This window comes from Argopecten irradians, chromosome 7 (assembly GCF_041381155.1).
Source record: "Argopecten irradians isolate NY chromosome 7, Ai_NY, whole genome shotgun sequence".
NCBI classification, from domain to species: Eukaryota; Metazoa; Mollusca; class Bivalvia; order Pectinida; family Pectinidae; genus Argopecten; species Argopecten irradians.
In genome coordinates this window covers 14266581-14285543 of record NC_091140.1, presented here as the reverse complement: position 1 = coordinate 14285543, position 18963 = coordinate 14266581, and the positions used below count along the sequence as shown (strand labels likewise).

The following is an 18963-nucleotide window of genomic DNA, read 5'->3' as shown; positions in this document are numbered from 1 at the left end:
ATGAAATATACTGAATAACATGTATCAAAATCAAGGGGAGATAATCTGGTTTCAACATCTAGCCAGACAAATCTAAACAGAATTGATGGTCAATATAGTCTATCAGTACTCTAGCCTTCAATCCCTGGTCAGTTTATATGGGTTTATTATCTTGTAGACATCAGAATTGGACAGATTAAATGACCGTTATAGTAATGTATTTATCAATGGTCTGCCCGAGGCAGCCAACTCCTGTCTATGTTTGTGGTTTGTAGAAAGCCAGTACATCCTGTACGATATTGATCGAAAACTCCTACATCTCAACAAAACAAATATAATATACAAACACTGGCAGATGCTATAAGCTTTCTTTACTTTGTAATAAGTCAATAACGCTGCTAATCCTCCGTTCATTGTTTCTAGGGAAGGGGAGAAGTTCATAGAAATAAGAACGCCTGACTAGACAGGTTAGGATCTGAAGTAGGTTAATCAATGTTAATCAATGATTATACCTGGGATAGAACTACTGACCTAGATAACTCGGTCTATATCATAGTCAGCTGATTATCTCCCCTCGATTTCAACCTAAAACTACTACATTCTCAAATTTATGTGTAACTTAAACTATCAGGACAATTACTCTTGGAACTAAAACACTTATCATCTTAATTTCGATGTCTATTTCAATCCAATTTTCACATTTAACAAGCTATCTTAAAAAATTCTTCTCAGGTTATATTCTATTCCTTCTGCAGGTTCATAATAATTTTGATGAAGAGATCTTGCCCACCTGTCCTCTCTCCCCTCACTACATGTATTTAGCATGTGTGTCGTACACCATTATGAAATGAGTGCTAAACTTACTTTCTGGTTTACTTCCTGGCCGAGGTGTGTTCGACTCCTCATCTGTTTTATCTGGCCGACTTGTCTCTGATTGGCTACTCCGAGCTGAACTAAGTGCGGAATCGAGCACACTGCTGCCGAGAGAATCATTGAGATCCAGTTTAGGCACTGTACTGCCAGCAGAACTAACAGAGGAGGGTCGTCTGCTATTATCTCCCTTGGTCCGGCCGGGGCGCGGGGACTGATCTCGACCGCCTGGCACCGGAGAACGGTCCCGCTTAATTACGGGAGCTGGAGCCCCCAGACCAAGCTTACTTTTAACTTTGCTGTAGTCAGGTTTAGGCACTGTTGGTAATTTGATCTTAACCTTGGGTTCTTTAGCAACCTCCTCCTTTTTAACGACTGGAGTCGGGGTAGGTGACGAGAGGTAGGTCTCTAGTTTACTTTTTACCTCAGCCTTAGGCTTGACCTTGCCCTTATCCTCCTCTATCTGTGACATTATGTTGCCCCATTTACTCTTTGGAGGCGTACGTTTGATTATTTTAGGAGGTTCTTTCTCCACCTTCTTGCGTCTGTTCCTCTCCTCACTCTCGACACCATTTTGTTTAGATTTATCTGTATCCTCCTTAGAATTCTTTTTCTTACTTTCCGTATTTTGTTTAGCCTTTGGAGGCTCTTTTAGCTCCTCCTTAACTTTCACTGGGAGGGGAGCCTTTATATAATCACCAAGACGAGATTTCACATTCACATTAGGCTTTTTGTACTCTATTTTCTCCACCTCTTTCTTTTTCTTGAACTTAAATTTGTTCTTTGCCGTACCAGAATCACCTTTATCCTTAGTCACATTTTGATTCTCTTCATTTTTCTCTTCGCTCTGTGAGGTCACATCACCTTTGACCTCTGTTTCCATGACAACAGAACTAGTATCATCCACCACCTCCACAGTGACTTTCACCATTGAATCATCCTTATCTGCATCTTCAACTTTAAATGTTGCATTTGCATCATCTTTTTCCGAAATTTCTGTCTCCTCAGTAACAGTTTGACCTTCGGTGACCTTGACATCTTGAGCTTGGTCGGCCTCTATTCGTTCATCTTCCATTTGTGAACTTTGTGTGACAGATTCCACACATTCAGCAACCTGTCAACAGAAAATTATAGTTGGTTGAAATTTAATTCTGACATGTACAAAGAGTTAATTTTCTGATAACTGAAACAGACTGATAACAGACATTCATAAATAAAATGTTGAATTCATATTCACTTATAGGAAGCATGTGTGTATATTGAAATCTCTTTTAATTATACTTTTTGTCTCTTTTATTTCTGTCTCCAAACTGTCAACAAGCATGTATATGTAAATCCCAAATGAAAGAAAGTTGCACATGCATTCCAATATTCCTACACACAAGTTGGCACAGTTTTGTATAACTAGATCCTACATACCCGGTAATCGGTTGTAATATCATTTACCACAACCACTAGCAGCCAAATGGCTACAGATAGGAAGATATTAGAGGTAAGAAAACCTGGCAAGGATTTATAGAAGTTGTTAACCTTTATAACATCTATATTATTGGTTCGGTCTTGTACATCTATTGGATGTAACCAGAGACATACCAATACTGGGTTTCCTGCTCACCGTTCTGTGTAACTTATTAAGTTTATTGGCACATTAAATAGGTAAAAATGGATATTTATTTATATCTAAAACAACACTGAAGTTTATAACCTTTAATAGTTTCAAATCTTATTATCATATACAAATATTGGACTACTTCCTCCCTGTCATGTGGAACTTATATTGGGCAATGAAACTGGTAAAGACAGGTAAACATATTATACAGTAAAACCTGTCTCAGCGACCACCTCTGTATAAAGACCTCCTGCTTAATAAGACCTCTTTTCTATATGGTCCCAAATGACCTGCTTATCAAAACCACATTTTAGTGGTCCCAAATGACATATTTCAATGCAATTCAACCTGTGTATAAAGACCATCTGGTCTGGTTGTCTTTATAGACAGGCTTGACAAAACAACATTGAAATTTAGAAATTCTAATAATGTAAAATATTAAAGCAAATAATTTTTTAATTTTTTGTTAACAAAAACTGATTCGTAAATACTTTTTTGTAAATTCCATTTGAAAAATTAATGATGTTATAATAGATGCATTGGTGTACATATGTATGATGAAAATACAAAACTTAAGATTTTATCAAAATATAAAAAAAACCATACCTGTTATGCCTTTTAGATAAAACTATGGTATCTCTAACCACTCCATCACCACAAACAATTGTACGAAACAGTATTCTTTACTGGAGGACTTGTATAAATGTGTCTATATACCAGGATTATAGAGACCGAGTCTACACACTTAGTGCCTTCAGGTATACAGCACTAGGATTGATATATATACAGCACGCAGATTGATATAGAGTGTCAATGTGACAGGACCCCTGTCAGACAAGTCGGACAGCCCAGGTATGGCCCCAGACAACATCCCATTTACTGTTTGCTTGTTTTCATGTATTATCTAGGAAAGTGGTACATATTTCATGATGGATGCTGTCGTTCCGATCTAAATTATCTAGAAAGTGAGACATATATTAACTAATGGCACCATTTGGACTTAAAACTATCTCTAAAAGTTGTACATTTTTTACTCTGATACTGTTCCTTGGACCAAGATAATCTCAAAACTGATAAAATTTGTGAAAGAAGAAGTCACTAAGTGTTATCAAGAAGACCCAGGACACATTTAGATCTATCAGAATTACCCATGCAGACTCATATAATATAGAAAATTGTATATGTTAGTGACTGATCATGTCCTAGAGGTGACGCTTCAGCCATATTATCAAAAATTTAGGGCAATTTTTTATTGTCGAGATGTCCCCGATAAAAATATCAATTACTATAATGAAAGTGTTATCAGCTAGATCATTTTCAGCTCTAATTCAGCGATTAATCACACCTACTGGAAACTGACAGAGTAATGGTCGTGATGGGACGCCAGGCGGAAACTGTCAACAAACAACCCACCAAATGCTAGACACACACTGAATGGAATGTTTGATAACACAAATGTACAGATCTATTAAGTCAATTAAACAGTCTGAGTACAGCTATCATGTAAATTATGTCATGTTAAAAAGGTTTTGATCATCTATCCATCAAAATTTTATCAATTTTATATGCACATTGTTGATTACATGGATGGCTCTATAAATCTGTCCATAGAGATTAAAACAGATAAACTTTGTTAAAACGAAACTATATTATAATATGAACTAATACCAATTTAAACTTTTAGTTTTTGTTTATTGTTTATATACATTCAATAAAGCTAAAGTAAAATCAGATAACAAGAATTGTTATCAATTTTAAACTTATCAGATATACTACATTTACCTGTAGCTACGCAAGTAATAATATTGATGATTGATTTTTCACCTGGTCTTTAAAACAGATACCAGATTAATTTGCTTCAAGAAATAGCAATACAAAAAGCCTCACTTTGTTCAAGGAGAAAATACAACATTATACTCTGTCTGTGCATTACAAAGAATGATTGATTGTGTCTTTCTTGTATTGGAATCTTGTCTATAGAGCCTAGAACACGAACCTAAGATCTACAATAATTGACCTGAATTAAGGTCAATATAGCCTGGTCCGACAGTTCCATCACAAACAATTACTGGTTAAATTTATTGGACAAGAAAGTCTACAGGGCTATAGTGAAGACGCTTGTCAATGTTAACTAGCCAGGGCTGGCTGTCAGAGTGACCAGCCTCTTACTGACCGTTTCCTTGGGTTTGTCCACTACTTGGTCAGTGACTTGACCATCGACCACGGGTATCACATCCTTGGCATCCATGCCTTTCACGTCCATCAGTAGGCCACTCATGTTCTCCCTACAACAGAGGTCAAACTGTACACTAAGTGAGAAAGCTGTTCTCATACTCTTGTCACTAATGCACAACATCTATGATCCGGCCTGTACAAATATTGGTAATAAGAAAATTTCCAATCTGTAGTGTCATAAATGAAAGGTACGTGTCATAAACTAACAAATGTCTTAATCAAGTTATTTATTTCTTTACTGTGAATATAACAAAAGTTATTGAATACAAGATGTTATGAAAAATTAGAAACTACCTTGAAGACATAAATCATAAATGTCCCTGCCATGTGGGTTACTACATACTCCACCCCCCCCCCCCCTTCACGTTTCATTTCATGACTGTGACATAGAAAATTAAGGTGACATAAGAGTCCAGGTAAAATGGCTGTAAATAAATGATAGGTTACTCTATAATTCACAGTTGCCAGGCAAATCTAAACTATTCCAGAAGTGTTCTTAATCATCGTAAAGTACAGAAAATCCTAGTACAATACTTACATTATCTGTCTTGTATAATAATAAACAGAGTCGTCCTGAAGGTGTTCATTTAACACCGAAGTTTAGAAATAATAAACCACGAGGTAATGCTGTTCTTTTTACACCCCTACACTAAGTAAACAGGGCTTATAAGTCCACCATGAATGAATCGTATCAGTCAATGTTTTTTTTTCACTTTCCAAACACCTTAACCACCCTGATTCATGAATCGCCGATGACCTTTAGTCATTGTGTAACGGTACAATGGAAAGGTGTACAAATACTAGAGCATTTAAACTACAGCTTTCTTATTTCCTTTTGCCTCATGGTATTGTAGTTCTTCGGAGTCAAGTAACTCTAGATTGTGTCAATCGCGGATATGTCAACCAATCATCACCAATAAAAACACAGGTAAAAACCCCAGGTAAAATCACAACAGTAACACCTGATTACTGATAGACACTAAGGTGCATCGTGATCACCCATTCGCAGTGCCAATCTGTGGATATATCCCTTTGACACTTTATCCATTGTGACCTACTCTAATCCATACATTAACTTACGACTCAACTTTTAATCTTCTCAAATCTCCGCTAGCTACTTTTAAATTGTCCAATTCTTAAATTCCTTGGTCGGTACTTAAAGAATCCAATTTGCATAGAAGATGATGCCTGTGTAATAGGGCACACATGTACAAAGCATTGCTCATTCTCTACCACATGCGATCACATCTAGGGATGGTAAATCATTTTTACAGACAATTTTTATGTGAAAATCTCTGAATCTTTGAATTAAGACTCCTAGCAAGTGATCTCCGTGGGTTCAGACCCAGAAATAAAAGCCCTGAAGTGCTATTCTCATTTTCCAATGCAATTTACTTCAAACGATTTTCCACACTTATTCATGCTACAATTACATTTAAACGTACTATACGAAAATCAATTCATTTTAAACTCCAATACACATAAGTTATATTTAGCTATATGAATACTGTCAATACACACATATACAATACCATGGTATTATTTACCAACAACTCTTAGGTGTTTAAAAACAACATAAACCTGAAAAATGTGACCATAAAAACTAGAGAAGTATCGAAGGATCTTACTAACGGTGGCATTTATAGGTTAATGAATGCCGTCATTACAGTTGACGTTATACAAATCATTGTTAAGCACTTCTAATCAAGCTAGCTGTCACATTAACATCTCTTTACCATATCCAACATGAAATATTTACTCGTGATTCCTCACGTCATATAAATATTTATACTGATGGGACTTTTAATAGAAATAAGGATTTTTCTTGGCACTCTACACAACACAATTACAGAGAATTGATTTGTTGACAATACCAATCAATATAACCTTTATCATGTATGACTGATGGAATATTACCCATTCCCTAGCTTTCCTCCAACTTCTGTTTGGTTGTATATAACCACAAACTCTACATGTTATGATAATTATTAGCCATTAATTCATGATTAAACCTTCACATTTAATTAACCCTAACTCTTGATCAGCTAAACACTTGTAATATACATATCCTTTACACCTAATTATACTCATCCAACACTTGCATTTGCCCTTTAAGTTTTCTTTTGAATTTTTTTTAAAGTTTGTAGCTCTGACACAAAAAAAGAAATACTACCCTTGTAACAGGGCATATTATAAGCAATGGGCATTGTAAACTTTAGATAACTGTCTCATTCTACATCCATAACTTTCATATTTATTTCAAGATGTAATTGGCCATTGAACTCTAAATACTAATCCTGAACTGCAACTTTATTAAAACTCTAAAACCATGTCCTAATGTTCCATTCCATTTACAATCTACGACCTTTACACTCTGTAACCTTAACCTTTGCTGACAAATAACCACCAATACTTACAAATCTAATATGCCGTTACTACTCTGGAGGGTATCATCTTCAGGTACAATAGTCCCAGTATCACTGTACAGGTCGGAGTCACTGTCGATCCCCTGGGACCGAATCGTTCCCCGGGTCACCCCTACAAAACAAAACATCAATACATTCAGGAAAACTTATTGTCAGAGAAACAATCTCAAGGAATTTTCAGAATTGATCCTATCTGAGGTTGAAATTTTAGAAAACTTAATGCATAATTCAATATTTCAGAGTATCATTCTTTAAAAGATTTTTGAATGATGCAATCAACAACTAAACAAAATCTTGAATAAAATGGGAAAAAAGTGAAAGACATACAGATAGAACTTCCATCATTGCTTTATCCCATATGCGATAGCTGCAATCACAGGTTTGTCCTGAATGGTGACGGACAACTTTATATCCCTTACAGGACGACAAGCCTGACACTAACAAGAATCCTAACAGATGGGAACAGTGCAGGAAATAACAGTTACATTAGGATGTTAAATAGGGGGAAAGTAACCTTTTAATGACAGAATGAAAAATAGGATAGGGCAACCCTCTACCTTTCAAAGTGACAATTCTAATTGGTGGGATTTTGAGGTCCTTTCACACTTGATCGGAGGCCATATTTTTTATGGTGGGGCTAAAACAAATCTGGCAGACGTCAAGCGTTGTTTGACAACAACTCCACAAATCAACAGTTTAATGTTTTTAAAAGGGTCTGAGTCACACCTTGTAATCAATTTTAAAGGAAATAACTAGTGTTTGGAGTATAATGTGAATTGATGACCCAAGATTCCAAACTCTGATAACTGATAATCTGTGCCAAAGATTACAGTGATAAAAACATTCGGGACAACATTATTTGTGTCTGATTGTCTAGATTGTGTGTATTGTCCATTTACTACAACACCCAAGAGACAAATATGATGTTGTTCCAAGGACAAGATATTTCAGGCACATCCTCTCATAGGACTAGACACTACAATATCAAAGAAGTTTACTTTATCATGTAAACCAGACGTTTGGAACTGGATCTTCATTTAGAATAAGTTTTCTAAATGTAACCTAAGTCAATGTCTAAGGTCATATAGGCTCCTCTATACAGCTGTATACAAAGTGTTGTGTGTGGTCAAGAGTGTGTTTTGGGAGGCTGTAGTATATAGTGTCTCCTTGTGTGAGTGGAATTCTTGCCTATTTTATATTTCTACTTTTCTAAAGGTAACATGCGCCCTAGACATACAAAGAGCTTTTCCACCAGTCACAAAGTACATAATGAAAACGATACTTTTGCAATTTTACAGAAACTACTCACTCAACATTTGTTAAAATCATCAAAATAAATGATTTTTGTAGGTGAAGACATTTATTTAGTCGATTCAATCTTTTACAGCACTTGTTTTTCATACAGATTACAGAGATATCAGGAATTCTTTAGTAATTATATATGAAGTTATCTCCCCTGAGATCTCTCGTGCCTAAGCTCACTTGTTGCTACATGCAGATGGAATGTTTACCCTACCAGTATTTAATGAACATGTGATATAAATTAAATGCTGAGCCAAACAAAAGATAGAATCTTAATGTGAATCCCAGCACGATACTGCAGGTATACACTATTACTCCCACCACAAAAACAACTTGGTAATTTGAATAAAATTACACAAAGATATACATTTGGAATACCTGATTAAAGCTTATCAGATCCAGAGCAGACTTAAATTTTGTAATAACTTCAAATTACTCTGGCCTTGATAAAATTATCCATGTGTTACCGTGGAAATGTACATGATAACTAAAGACGCTGATTAATTTACAGAGGATCTGAAGCATCAGAAATTACCCATGATAATGTTAATATCACCCAGATTGCTGGAGTCTGCAGGATAGAACATCAAAAGCCATCAGTCCTACCCTACAGAGTTATCATTATATTTACTTATCGTCAGTCTATCTCAGCTACTATCTCATCACTATACATTTACATTCAGGACCTAATTATAAATCAAAGTACTGATATTCTCCCCTCCGAGAACTAAACATATCATACTGTTATAGAGTGAGTTTGTTTTGCTGAAGGGCGATAACACATATTACCATATCAACAGTTGTTTGTGTGAGCCAGCAGAACTAATGAAAAATTTATTGTGGAAAATATCATATACTATTCAGAATGTTTGATATTGTATTTTTATTTGATATTGTAGAGTCATAATGGACTCCAATAAGGACAATAAAATCAAATACTAGGTCACTAGGCTTAATATATGCTTAATTTGGAGACATGTATCCCCAGAAATGAAGACTTGACAAAGAGTTTCACAACCTACAGTGTGTAATATCTCATCTCTAAGGTCTCATCACAAGTAAGAGTGTAGTGCCCTTGATCCAGTATTTATAGTCAATATATTAAAGCTCTGTTTTTTCTAAAGGGGTGTTGCTGGATTCCTCTAATGAGTATTTTCCATTATAAATGCAGAAACAATCTGTTTTTACTGTATCAAAATGAAGCAAAAATACTATTGATTTTTTCCACAAGGATATTGCAACAATACTTGAAAAAGAACATTTCATTTACAGACTCCAATACTGAACAATTAAACTTGAGTTCTAGGCAGGTTCGCTAACATAATAAACACCAAGGGACAGGTTTGGAAGCAGCACTGCGGGTTTCTGCCATTCCGATTCACAGACAAGCTTGAATCCTATTGGTGGAGTCCATCTTCTCTGTGACTCAGTCCAATCAATATTTTATTTTTAAAGAGCAGCTACTTTTCTCTGTACTCCTTGAACCCTATCACACAGCACCAGTATGTACCTTGGTTTTTATCCTGTATATGTGTTAACCTGTGGAGACTTGTCCAGTATGGAAGCTGTGACATTCACATCTTTGAGGATGCTCGGTGTCAGCCTTTGTACCAATCAATAGAGAGCTTATTGTGAGTCATATAGCTTTGCTGCAGACCTATCCCATGGGACATCAGACAGACAAGCAAAATGTCACAATAAACACACAATGATCAGCGACATTTGTATGATTGTTATACCATCATAGCAACATCGTGAGGACATAAAATGATGGCCTTTATTACAAAGGTCAATTAAAGGTAACAAAAAAGCTAGGAATCAAATGAAGACAATTAAAGACAATGATGCATTGTGGATTGAAGAAAAATATCCAAAGCGTAATCACACAATCACACATTTTTCCCCCCATATAATCTGCTTTTGAATAGAATAGAATTATCTTTGATGGTGAAGAAATTATAATTAATGGTATTGCATGGTGAAGTATTATTCATCAGTAACAACTGTCCATTGATTGATTGGTTAAACCTCCTAATAACAGCCAGGGTCATTAAACTACATGCCAGATTTAGGGGGTGGAAGAAAGTCTGAGTACCCAAAGAAAAACCATTGACCTACAGTCAGTACTTAACAACTGCTCCACAAGGGATTCAAAGTCGCGACCCAGAGGTGGAGGGTTTGTAATATGTCAGATGTCTTAACCATTTGGCCACAGCGGCCCAAGTAATGGCCCCTGAAGGTAGGTGGCGGGTCTATTGTCAGAATGAAAGCTACTAATCAGACACATTATTTTTAGATGATCATTAATAAACATCATTTCAGATGTTTCTTAAACTCTCAATTTGACACTTCAAATCTCACAAAAAGATATTTACCACCAACTGACTATAGTCATACTTGAAGAATGAACTATAAATAAGACTTAGCCCAGTTTGCCAGAAGGAGATATACAATACATGCATACAAGCCAAGAAACAGACAATAGCTATACAACTAAAGAAGACATACCGAGAGCTTAACATGATCTCTTCTAACTTTGACCTTCAAAGATTATTTTATGACCTTCATGAAGACAGTGTGAATACAAAAAGTTAAAAGAACACATTGAACGCCCCAGATAAAGGTGCATTCTGTAAATATAAACCTGCGTGTCATTCGTTTACAATAAGGTATATTACATCATCTTAACGTTTGGCAACCAGTATTGATGTGTTCACTGTATGATAGCAAATGGTTAGTTTGATTTAATCAGTTTATCGTCCTATCAACAGCCAGGGTCATTTTAAGAACATCCCAGGTTTGGATGGTGAAGGAAAGCCAGAGCATCCAGATATAAAACCACCAACCAATGGTCAGTACCTAGCAACAGTATCATATGTGATTTGAACTCACTCCCGAGTTGTGGAGGGCTTGTGATTAATATGTCAAGACATCTTAACCACTTGGTCACCACAGTAAATGTTTGTACTGTACAAGGCCAGCATAGACAGTCAATCAAGTTATTCGTGTATGTAATTTTTGGACTGAATTATTTGATTGGGTCTCTTGCTTTTTACCAAGATGACAGATGTTTTCCCACCACACATGGGATGATCTGGGGCCAAATGCCTTAGCAGGGACATGATTAGATTATTGTTTTTATTTCTGCAGTAAAATTGTTGAGAACTAAAGGCTCAGCTCAAACTCACTTAAAATGACAAAGTGAATTTTACCTCAATATTAGTTGTTTATTTCCTATTTTTTGTAAAATTTTGAGTCGAGACTTTGGCCATAGAAATTAGTGATAAAAATTAAAGCTATAACTGTATCTGGCCCAACAAGCACCAATGACACTTTAAAAAATTGGAGAAAAGTAAGGGGTACTTTAATAAGAACCAAATTAGGACTAAACAGCTTTAATTAATTAATTTTTCAAGTCTGCATTCCAATCAAGGTAAGTGAAACTGAGGCCTAGAAATTGGCGGGGCGTTTCTGTTATAGGAATGGTGGCGCTTATCGAGTCCAAAATGGTAATACATTCTTATTATCCTGTCTCATTGATCCTAAATGGTCTGACACAGCATATGAATGTCTATCTGTTGAAAAGTATTGGGGATAATCCAATCAAATCCATGGAGTATTGTCTTAATATAGCTAATCCATCAGCTTACATCTATAAATGTTTGGATGAGCTTGGGGATGGGGTTAAAGGCAGAGCAATCTATAAATACACATGCATACTTCATGAATCTGTTGGTAGACTTTCTTTCGAGATAATCTATGGGCCTACTTCCTCCTCAAAAGATAATCTATAGACCTTTTACCTCCCCTAACTGAGGCCTACCTGCTGGTACAGATAATTGATGGACCTGTACTTTCCTGCCCTTACAGATAATCTATGGACCTACCTGCTGGAAGAGGTAATCTATGAACCTACCTGCCACTAAAGATAATCTATGGACTTTATGGACATTCCTGCCCCTATGGACCTACCTGCTTGGTACTGTTTGAAGGTGTTGATGTAAGCCTTGTCCAGTTGGGATGTACTTGTTTGTTGTTGTTCCTCCCAATGTACAGGGGACCCCGTCACTCCTACCTCCAACTCTATGTCGGTGTCAGTGTCGGGGACATAACCTGTCAAATTCAACCATAGTCAAACATTAGAATTACAAAATCTCTCATTTACAATTGATTTTTACACATGGACATAACCTGTAAAATGCAACTATTGTCACCACACTTCAAAATTATAGAAATCCTAATTCAAACTTATAAAAATAATCAAAATACTTTCTGGTACAATTTAGTATGCCTGCTAGTCCTGCTTGTAATTTTTGAAAATTCAAAAGCAGAAATAAAGTATAGTTTGTGGTATCCTTTTCACCATCAGTTGTATTTCAATCAAGGATCCCTGGGAAGTTGTTCCATTTTCAACATATCCAAAGGATGATATTACAGTCAGCTAAGTTCTCCTCCCAGCAGGGTGGTCAGATGGTAAATCTCGTTAGTACAGGTACGCAGACAGGTGTAATGTGCTAAACCCACAACAAACACTGACAACAATTGGTAACACTACCCATCAGTATTCCACTACCCCTCGGCCAAATTACCTCATCCTTGACTAAGCTTAGGTATTGCTTGATACCACAACATCACATTTAAAGATTTCGCCTTACCTGTACAAAGCCCGATCTGTTTCACCTGACTTATGGCCACTTAGTTATACTTCATATAGAAGATACAAATGAATCCGTTGTATACATTTATATTACACATTATCCATGTCTGCCTTATGAATGAATAAACAGGTGCAAGTATTCACTTAAATTACATCACAATACACAACAGTTACTATCGGAATTTTACGAGACGCTATATATAACTCCTCACCTGTCCTCCAACTAACTGGACTGATGAGCAGTGACCTGACACAAATTTATCTACCAGTGATATTGTTACCTGAGCGTTATCTTATTACAACCGTGAAGTGACGAAAAATTGTATATCTCACAAAAGTCAACCGAATCATGTCAAATACAGATTTTGTATACAATTTTCAAATGTCTGCAAGCATATCAGATGAAATTTGTTTTTTATCCATTAATGTCAAATTTCATGCTTGGCGGGATTTGAAAGAGTGCAGAAGCATTTTGCATTAATTTCAGATGTACCTTGGCTTCAGGTAAGTTGGCCAGGTGAGGGAGCCACCTGTCAGTGATTACAAACATGTAATACTGGGAATTTAGACACCTACTCTTTTTTCAACACTATCTTTAAAAATTAAAGCAACAATCCACAAGAGTATAAATCAATAAGATGTATAACAGAGAAACACATGCATGAATTTAACCTAGATATTAAAATTAATTTATGTATGGTAAGTGCTTTTACGTGTACTGCCATAAAATCAGATGCTGTTAAAGTGGAAATAATCATGATAACGACTGTTTTGACATTTTAAAGACACAGGTTTTTAAACTGGCCATTGCACTTTATATTGCAATTTGATTTTATTAACAACAATTATTCTCTTTTAAGTTCTGGGTTCATATATTTATAAAAAAAAATTCAAATAGAAACCTGGTACGTTACTAAGTTATGATCATCTTACCTGTGTCAGCACTGGTTGTAGAGATCAGAGAGAGTGGTCTCCCTTGTTTGAGATGGCCAGCCTCAAGATCGGCCCTGAGTAGAGAATCATTGTGAGGAGTCTGTCCATCAGGCAAATCGTGTCCACTAGCACTTATAAGGCCAGATATGTTACTGTCAGCATCTTCCAGCACACTCTCTAAATTCTGAGATCGACGGAATTCATTTGATTCAGCCATATTTTGAGACCTTCTCATTTCACAGGAATCTGTCAATCCGATTCCTGAGTCTGTCATTGGCCGTTTTGGTTTATGAAAAAGTAACTGTTCGGCTTCTACTGGCCCGCTACTTTTAATCAACTCTTGACCAGTGATGCTTTCAATTAAAACTTCTTTCCCGTCCTTGTCTTTGGAATATGTTGAATTTTTCACATTTTGAATTTCAATGTTGACTTGTCTAGCATTTTCATGAAGTTCTTCTTGGATTTCACTGCAGTTTGATCCCCTTTCATCGTTTTCACCATCAGATGCCTCCTGTCGCCAGTCAAGCGTGTCAGCTGTGTTTACCGATGGGAGAACCTCATGTTCCAGATCAAATGTTGAAGCCAAGCTCCTCCTAGATAGAGATTTCTTTTCTGGAGTTGAGGTCACAGCATGATCAAGAGAAAATGTATCACTAAGAGAAGCAACTCTATCTGTTCTCTTTGTTACAGAGAAGGTATGCTTGAGTTTTTCACTGTCAGTTAAATTTCCATCTATTCCAGAATTTTTCAACAGATCAAACTCGGATTTGTTAATATCAATTAGACCAAGACTAGAATTACTGGTATCCAAACTTTTCACGCCCTGTGTCACATCCTCAGTCAAACCTGCCTCTGATCCTCCAGAGCTCTTCACAAGGTGTTGTGGGGAGCTATTATTACTTCCAGTGTCAAAGGTCAAATTGAAGTATTGCCTTCGATCACTACAGAGACACTCCTTGGCATCAGTACTAAGTGACTCATCTGTACCAGAAGAACTCTCTGCTAGCGGTCGGTGATGCTCTACAACATCAGGAAGGTTGTCACTTAGGGTGTAGGTCTTACTGAAATCCTTAATATCTAGTCTCCTTGGGGACGATCTGTCCTCTTTACGTATTAACTCTATATCTGCTGACACATCAGTGTACTTATACCCCTCCACGTGGGAAACCTTAGCAGGCAGACGGGATCTTTTGGGTGAAGACTTCACATTGGTGAAATCCTCCTTGGTGTAGGTGTCACTGAGACATTTTCGGGCATCACCACCATCAAATTTAGGTGAATTTCTAGCCCGAAGCTGTTCCTCTAGGTAACGTAGCTCTGTCTCATCTACAGTATCAGTGATGTCCTCATTCTGCTCCTCAATGCTCGAGGGGATCGCAATTCTCTCCCTTGATCCAGTGCGAGTGTATGTCTTTGGCTGGGGGAGAAGTCTGCGAGAAAGACGCTGCTGGCTAGCCAAGGCCTGTTGGTACTGACTCTCAAACAACTCCTCAGCACGACGATCTTCTACCTTGGTGACCTTTTCAACAGGTGCAAATATACCGTGCCCAGGACGACACCGAAAGTACCTCACACCCTGCACCTGTCCATCATGTTTACCATCCGGATCATCTAATTCTACCCCGCAGAAGATGCCGTCAGCCAGGTGCGTTCGGCCGTAGTAGAGGACAGTGCCCTGTTTGATACCTCCGATGTACACCCGCTGGCCCACATACAGCTCCTGATGGGACTCCACTGACTGGTAGTGTGTAATACCTCCTTGGTGGTCTGGCGGCCCCGCCACCTTGGTCGAGGCTGCTGGAACACTCCCGAAAGTCTTTGGACCTGGTAGGAAGGACTTCTTCCTCCTAGGGCTGCCTTCCAATCCAGACTGGTAGGCCTGTAAAAACAAGGTACAATGTCACAATCCTTGCAAGAAAAGACAGCCTGAAAAATAAGGTCAGAAAATCATAGCATGATTTGTATGACTGTAATCAATGTAAAATGTCCCACATGTGACATGCAATCAATGCACTAATTTAGGTTATGCAACAGATGATGATTAATTCAAATTATTTCCTTGTTTCTGTAATTGTCAAACTGCTTTTTGATAAATGTAAATAATTTAAAAGCAAACAAACACTGTTTTGTTTGCTTGATGCTCCCTTTGCTTGACACAAAGCCAGACATTAGTTCATGACTTTTCTATAATGTGCTCCCTGATTCTACTGTTGGCATCCTGTTTTTACTTGAAATTGTGACTACCCAGTGTTAACCTGGATTTCTGTGGCAGATGTTGAAGCAGAGAATGCTTGCTATTCTAAAAAACACCTGGTTCTATACTATTTGCACTATATATTATAGTCAATGTCATGTATTATTATCTCCTTATGTAAACTATATCTAGAACTGTTGCCAGAGTGGATGACTTATACACCCCGCTGCAGAAATTTAGTAATATGTCCATTAATAGTGGACATTGAAGAACCTTATACATACATAGTTTACTCAACTCCCCTTTATGTCTGGGTTCTGTGTACCAAATTACCTAGTAGTTTATGAGAGTTCGTCGGACAAAGTTGTTTCTACCGACAGACAAACGGACAGACAGACAGACAACATGATTCCAGCTAGTATACCCACCCCCTTTACTTTGTTGCTGGGGGTATAAAAATTTTGATTTAAATCCATTTGTTACTTCGAGAAATTGGGCGAGTAGTATCAATTATATATAAGGACTGTTTCTCACTTTCTGTGACTGTATGAGAGTTTATCTGTATTAGGGTACAGTAATCATATAGATTGGTTGGTTTGTATCATTCTCAGTAGAGAGGTTCTTGAGCATAATTCAACTGCATAACAAGATCTGACGGCCTCCTCATGAAGTGAACTTTAGTCGTTCTTATCCCATATGGAGACAACTCAAAAAGATGGAGGCTGAAAATTACTATAACATGCATGTATGTATACACTGCCAAGCAGATGATGATTTTATTTATTTCAAACATTTTTACTTCTGTGACTCACGATCATGATAAGATATAATTGCCTAGACCCTTATAAACAATTAAACTGCTGAAATACCACCTTAGTCATCATATTACATGGCCGTTTTTTACAATTTGTTTGATTTCTGTCTCTGTACACTACAGATGAATCCCACAGAGAAACATGAAATATAACATTCAGTGCATACATACTGCATTGCTAGACCACTTTAAACTAAATACACAAAGGCATATCGGTTTGTATAGTTAGATAGACAAGAGAGACTTTAATGATTTCCTATAGAAGATAAGGTGTCAGGGGAATCATACCTTAAAATACAATCATTGATGTAGTTCTGGAGGATTTCTCTGTAAACATGTATTTCTGACGATGTGGATGGCCTTTATGACAAATTCTGTGATATAATATTCTTTATATGTTAGATGCATAACATTAGATATGGATAATTTGTCAAAATGTCTAAAGTTAAGGAATTTCTACTGAAAGGTATTGATTTTCTCTCGAATGTTTTCTATGATAAATAAGAGCAGATGAAATTTACAGAAACTACATCAAAACAAATCCAAATTAACAAATCAATGAGCATAAAAACTTTTTACTCAGTGGTAAATGAAGGTAACCCATAGTAGAAAGAAAAAAAATACTAAGCACTTTTTAATACAACAAAGAAGTTGTTTAAGGAAGAAAAATATAAGCTTTAAGTTTGTAATTGCTTAACATTTCATCAGTAATTTCAAGCTATGTAGCTTTTTGCCAAAGAAATCAAAATTGTTCTCTTTGATATTTGTTTGTCCCTCTCGGTTACCCGGGTACATATCTATATAAAACGTAAGTAAATGATCACATATTGAGAAAAGAAATTATCATTTCCCTGAGTGAATAAGACCAGAAAAGTAAGCCAGGTCACTCAAAACATATTTCTGACATTTATGCTTCTGAAACATCTGGTCTTGTATATTCTCTATTTACTTTTCAGGAAACTAAAAACTAATCAATATTTCACATATAATGTTTTTTTTTATTTTTATTTTTATTTTTTATTTTTATTGTGGTACTGTTAATTTTTGTAAATATATACCACCATCATTACTTTTGTTATAAGAAAACTACATACAAAGTTCAAAGTTCTAAATTGATGAACAAACCACAGTAACTCAATTGTAAAATGCCTGAAACTGTTTATAAGGACTTTGAACTACGAACTGGCGTACTGTGAATCTACGTCACATGGTTAAGTGTTACCATTAAATATTCATGGATGTATACTATGGATGTCCATTAACTATCAGACTCCTATACTGTCTGATGTTCCTCAGGGATTAAGCTCCTATACTAGTAATAGCCCACCATTTATTGTGTAGCTCAAAGCAATCACCACAAAAAAATAAAAGTTCCATCCTACATCAAAAACATCACATATCCAAAGTCTGGACAAGGCATGACAAAAACGGTTTAGATAAATTGGTATAGGAAACGCTACAAACCTTTACTGAACATGATATTCTTGGCAATAGCTACCATATATGCTTTTCCAGAAAAAATTCTAAATTTTTTATCATTCTAGGCAACAAAGGATATCGGTCACATGGAAACAACATTAAAGCTACTTCTTGAGGAAAGAATGAAATTTAAAAGAAAGACTGTCTCTCAAAAGGCATCAGGAACATATCAAACTCAAAAGTTTCATCCATGGGAAGCGACTGCTTATTGCCTAGGAAGGTTGTCAGCAATGTACTGCTTCCACAGAGAGCTTTTTGGCAAAAGATAGATTTCATTGAAAGGTTGACAAAGGACAGCTTTCATGGAAAGGTTGACAAAGGACAACTTTCACTGAAAGGTTGACAAAGGACAGCTTTCATTGAAAGGTTTACAAAGGACAGCTTTCATGGAAAGGTTGACAAAGGACAGGACTTTTATGGAAAGGTTGACAAAGGACAGCTTTTATGGAAAGGTTGACAAAGGAC

The 18963-nt window shown here is 36.5% G+C and overlaps 1 protein-coding gene across 5 annotated transcripts in view; it reads right to left on the bottom strand.

The window, feature by feature from the left end:
* LOC138327622 (CAP-Gly domain-containing linker protein 1-like) overlaps positions 1-18963 on the bottom strand; it is a 119014-nt gene that overhangs the window by 66285 nt on the left and 33766 nt on the right. For all 5 annotated transcript variants that reach the window (XM_069273878.1, XM_069273876.1, XM_069273880.1 and 2 more), the window contains exons 2-6: positions 14012-15890; positions 12394-12534; positions 7111-7231; positions 4632-4743; positions 844-1963 (exon numbers count right to left, since the gene is read on the bottom strand). In XM_069273878.1, coding sequence (XP_069129979.1) covers positions 844-1963; positions 4632-4743; positions 7111-7231; positions 12394-12534; positions 14012-15890 — 3373 coding nt within the window. The remainder of the gene's footprint in view (positions 1-843; positions 1964-4631; positions 4744-7110; positions 7232-12393; positions 12535-14011; positions 15891-18963) is intronic.